Raw genomic sequence first — 3,853 nt, forward strand, 5'->3', positions numbered from 1 at the left:
CGCCGCCCCAGCGCACTTGCGGGGTCGGGACGCGGCGTCGCCCCGGGGCGGTTTGGGGGGCCGGGCCCGGCCTGGCGGCGCCGCGGGGAGGTTTGGGGGGCTCGGCCTGGCGGAGCCACGGGAAGACCTGTCTCCAGGGCAGAGCGCTCCCCATGCCCCACTGGGCAGCGCACCTCCCTCTGCCAGGCGCGCTGCTGCAACTCCACAGGGTTCACTGTCGCCTCCAGCTTTGTCGACCGCCCTGGACATCGGCCTGAGCAACTGGAGCTTCCTCTACATCACCGTCTCCCTGTGAGTAGCGGCCCGTGCACTGCGGGGGCGTCTCCAGGGCTCCGCATGCCGGGCTGGGGTCCAGTCCTGCAGGTGCCAGCTGGGATGGCGGCAATGCAGGCTGGGGCCTGCTGCGCCGGGCGTGTGGAGAACAACCACGCGTCCTGGTTTTTGCAGTTACACAATGACCAAGTCTTCTGCCATCCTCTTCATCTTGTTCTTCTCGCTGATCTTCAAACTGGAGGAGCTGGTGAGGGCGCAGCAGCACCAGCCCCTTGGGGAGGAGGCTGGGCCTGAGCTGGTCCTGAGGGCCGGGGGACTAAGCGCAGCCTGGGGAAGGGGCTGGGAGGAGAGCAAGCCCCTGTAATGCTGCTTGTTGCCCGCAGAGGCTGGCGCTGGTGCTGGTGGTGTTACTCGTGGCCGGGGGGCTTTTCATGTTCACCTATGAGTCCACGCAGTTCAACACAGAGGGCTTCATGCTGGTGCTCGGTGCCTCCTTCCTGGGGGGCATTCGCTGGACTCTCACCCAGATGCTCATGCAGAAGGCCGAGCTGGGTATGCAGGAGATGGGAGGGGGTCGTCTCAGTCCTAGGGGGCGTGCTGGGACCCAGGAAGGGAGCAGGGAAGTAGCAGCCCCGTGCGGGGCGGGGGCGGGGACAGCGACAGCAGCTCAGCACAGGAGGGGTGGACGCAGCGGGCGTCTGTCACGCGTGTCACCGTCTCCTTCCTCAGGGCTGCAGAACCCCATCGACACCATGTTTCACCTGCAGCCGCTCATGTTCCTGGGGCTCTTCCCTCTTTTTATGGCAATCGAGGGTGAGTTGCTGGAGAGAGCAGGGGTTGGGGCTGCAGGAGCAAGCCAGGCAGACGCGGGAGTGCCCGGATTGCTCCTCTCCTGCCAGTGCAGGAACCGAGGGGGGGGCAGGGCCACGCTGGCTGCTGCCTCCCAGCACGGAAGAGCCCTGCCGCTCACCGTCCCTGCCACCCCGCGCTCAGGGCTGCCCATGGCTGTGTCGGAGAAGCTGTTCCGGTTCCACGACGGGTGGGTGCTGCTCGCGCTGCTTGGGAAGCTCTCCCTGGGGGGGCTCCTGGCCTTCGGGCTGGGCTTCTCCGAATTCCTGCTGGTCTCCAGGACCTCCAGCCTCACGCTGTCCATCGCTGGCATTTTCAAGGTTGGCTCCTGTGGTAATTCAGGGAGGTTGGGGCCTGACCAGCCAAAGTAAAGCGACTGTGCTATTGAGCTGTCAGAAACAGCTCTTGGCACCTTCCCTCCTGCCGTGCTGGGGCTGCCTGTGCCACCTTCCCGTCCCCAGAGCACTTGTGACTTCTGACCAGGAAAGTTCCCCAGTGCCTACATCGACCCCTTAACAGCCTCTGTTAATGCAGCATGGAGCCCAGGGCCAGAGCTTGGCAAAGCGCAGGAAAGGGTCAGAGGTAGCGAGAGGCTGGCAGTTGTCTTCAGGGGAATGGCCGATACCCCAACGCAGGGAGGTCAGCCGCGGTAGCTCCGGGTGCAGCCTGGCCCAGGCTCCCTTCTGCAGGGTCCTCTTGGGATGGACTCCATGGGCCCCACGCTGCTCACTCTGCTCTGCCACCTCCCCAATGCCTTGTTTCTGCAGGAAGTCTGCACCTTGCTGCTGGCCACCCATGTGCTGGGAGACCACCTGAGCCTCCTCAACTGGCTGGGCTTTGCCGTCTGCCTGTTGGGAATCTCCTTGCACATCACCCTCAAAGCCTTTGCTTCCAAAGGTAATGCTCCTCTTGCCCAGTCACTGCAGAAGCCTGCTCCTCCCTTCCCAGCACCTCTGTTAGGAGCCCAGACTGGGCTTGAAGCTTTCACGGAGGGCAGGACGGGCTAAGCAGGAGTGCCCGGGGGAGACTGCTCTGGTGCGGGACTGACCTGGTTGTCCGTGTGCAGGTGAAAAGGCCCAGAAGGAGGCCGGCTCCAGTCCTGACCTGGAGCTGTTGCTGCGGCACGGCGAGCCAGAGGAGGTGCCGGAGGAGGAGGATGTTGGCACCCAGGTGCAGCGCTGAGCAGACCTGGAGCCCACTGGTGGCCGCTGCATCTGACCATCGCGCTCAGCGGCAATTACCAGCGTGCAGGGGCCAGGAGTCCTGCACTGCCATCTCCCCTGGATCAGGCACACGTGGGGAGCCCCGAGCAGGGGCTGGGGGGGCCTGCTGCCAGCCGCGGCAGCCGGGATTCCTGCCAGCTGGGTGAGAGGGAAGGCTGCAGTGTGGCCCTGTACAGGGACTGAAGAGAAGCCCCTGCGCTGCTGGGGGAGGCAGGAATATTTCCCAGGGTGTAGGGCCACAGCAGGGGATCCTATGAGCTGTGTGGTGGGCCGAGGGAGCAGAGACTGTGACTGCAGAGCCATGGCTGGGGAGAGAGCGCTCCCAGCCAGCTCTGGTCCTGCCTCCCCAGGGGCAAGGCAGGTGGCTGTTGTGTGGGGGCTGTTTCCCCAGCGCCCTGTGGAGCTGAATCTCATGCCAGCTGGAGCACAGGGAGCAGGAGGACCCCTGCCTGCTTGTGCTGCAGGACCAGGCTGGGCCCAGGGGCCAGGAAAGACCTCAGTCTCTGGCTCGGTGGGGCTGGAGGCGTTAAGGGCTGGGGAGCTGGGGAAGCAACTTGCTATGCTGGGAAGAGCTCTGATGCCTTTTGGAAATAAATGGCTTCCAGCCCTCTCCTCTGCTTGCGTGAGCCTGTTGTGCGGAGCCGAGGTGCTGGTGCCTCCTGCCCTGCGCTGGCTGTGTCCCTGCTCATGCTGCTGCCTCCCACGAGACACCTGCAGCCCCTTCCAGTGCTGCCAGCATGGCTGTAAGCAGTTCCCCTGCACGTGCCTCGGCCGCGTCCACAGCCTTGTCTCCTCCCTAGGAGAACAGACCTGTGCTGGCGCTGACCACCGGTTGTGTGCCAGGAGGGGCCACTGCTCCCCCCCACAGGAGTCAGGCAGCAGCTCAGAGTCCAGCCGTCCTTGGTTGGGACACACTGCTGCTTGGCCCCCCAGGCCAGTGTGGGGGGATCTCTGGGCCCACCTGAGCCTTGCTCAGGCCACAGGGACGGGCTGGACGGGGACCAGCGCTTGCATGACACATGACGGCTGCCGTTCTCCTGGCAGAGGCCAGGCGGGCTGCAGCATTTCAGGACGGCGCAGGGAGGCTGAACACAGCTGAGGGACGAGCAAGAGCCGCAGTGCCTGTGCCCTGCGGTGCCTCCCAACGCCGCACGGTGGCTATTCTTGGGCGAGTTTCTCTCCCTCGGAGTCCCCGGCCCTGTGCAGCCTGCCCTGGGGAAGCACGTCCAGCAGCACGGTGCTGGGCTGAGCCCTGGGGCGGGTGATGGTTGCCAGTGAGAAGCCCTTCTGTCGGCCTGGCAGCCGGGGTGCTGAGCATGGAGGGGCTGGGGGGATGAGTGTCGTTGCTCAGAGCACACGGCAGGTGGTGCCTCTGTGCCATCTCCTAGAGCTGCAGCCGTGGAGCCGGAGGTGGCAGTGCAGGCCCTGCCGTGGCTCAAGTGGGGAGCCGTGGTGGAGCTGGCTCACGCCTGGGCTGTGGCCTCTGGCTCTCGGCTGCTCTTGAGAGC

At 65.3% G+C, this 3,853-nt stretch overlaps 1 protein-coding gene across 1 annotated transcript; it reads left to right on the forward strand.

The window, feature by feature from the left end:
* The first annotated feature begins 42 nt into the window (after nucleotides 1-42).
* SLC35C2 (solute carrier family 35 member C2) lies at nucleotides 43-2,960 on the forward strand. The gene is made up of 7 exons (XM_019509908.1): nucleotides 43-291; nucleotides 448-520; nucleotides 657-825; nucleotides 1,003-1,086; nucleotides 1,267-1,442; nucleotides 1,890-2,019; nucleotides 2,189-2,960. The coding sequence occupies exons 2-7, from the start codon at nucleotides 455-457 to the stop codon at nucleotides 2,302-2,304; spliced, it is 741 nt and encodes a 246-aa protein (XP_019365453.1). The 5' UTR covers nucleotides 43-291; nucleotides 448-454; the 3' UTR covers nucleotides 2,305-2,960.
* Nucleotides 2,961-3,853: the final 893 nt, after the last annotated feature.

The sequence above is a fragment of the Gavialis gangeticus genome, unplaced genomic scaffold, assembly GCF_001723915.1.
Source record: "Gavialis gangeticus isolate Ggan-Ray unplaced genomic scaffold, GavGan_comp1, whole genome shotgun sequence".
NCBI lineage: Eukaryota > Metazoa > Chordata > Crocodylia > Gavialidae > Gavialis > Gavialis gangeticus.

Bases quoted from the DNA above. Each gene is read 5' to 3' on its own strand.
- SLC35C2 (XM_019509908.1), top strand. From the start codon at position 455: ATGACCAAGTCTTCTGCCATCCTCTTCATCTTGTTCTTCTCGCTGATC. The intron at 826-1,002 runs GTATGCAGGAGA...CTCCTTCCTCAG, and splicing joins CATGCAGAAGGCCGAGCTGG to GGCTGCAGAACCCCATCGAC. The intron at 1,087-1,266 runs GTGAGTTGCTGG...CCCCGCGCTCAG, and splicing joins TCTTTTTATGGCAATCGAGG to GGCTGCCCATGGCTGTGTCG.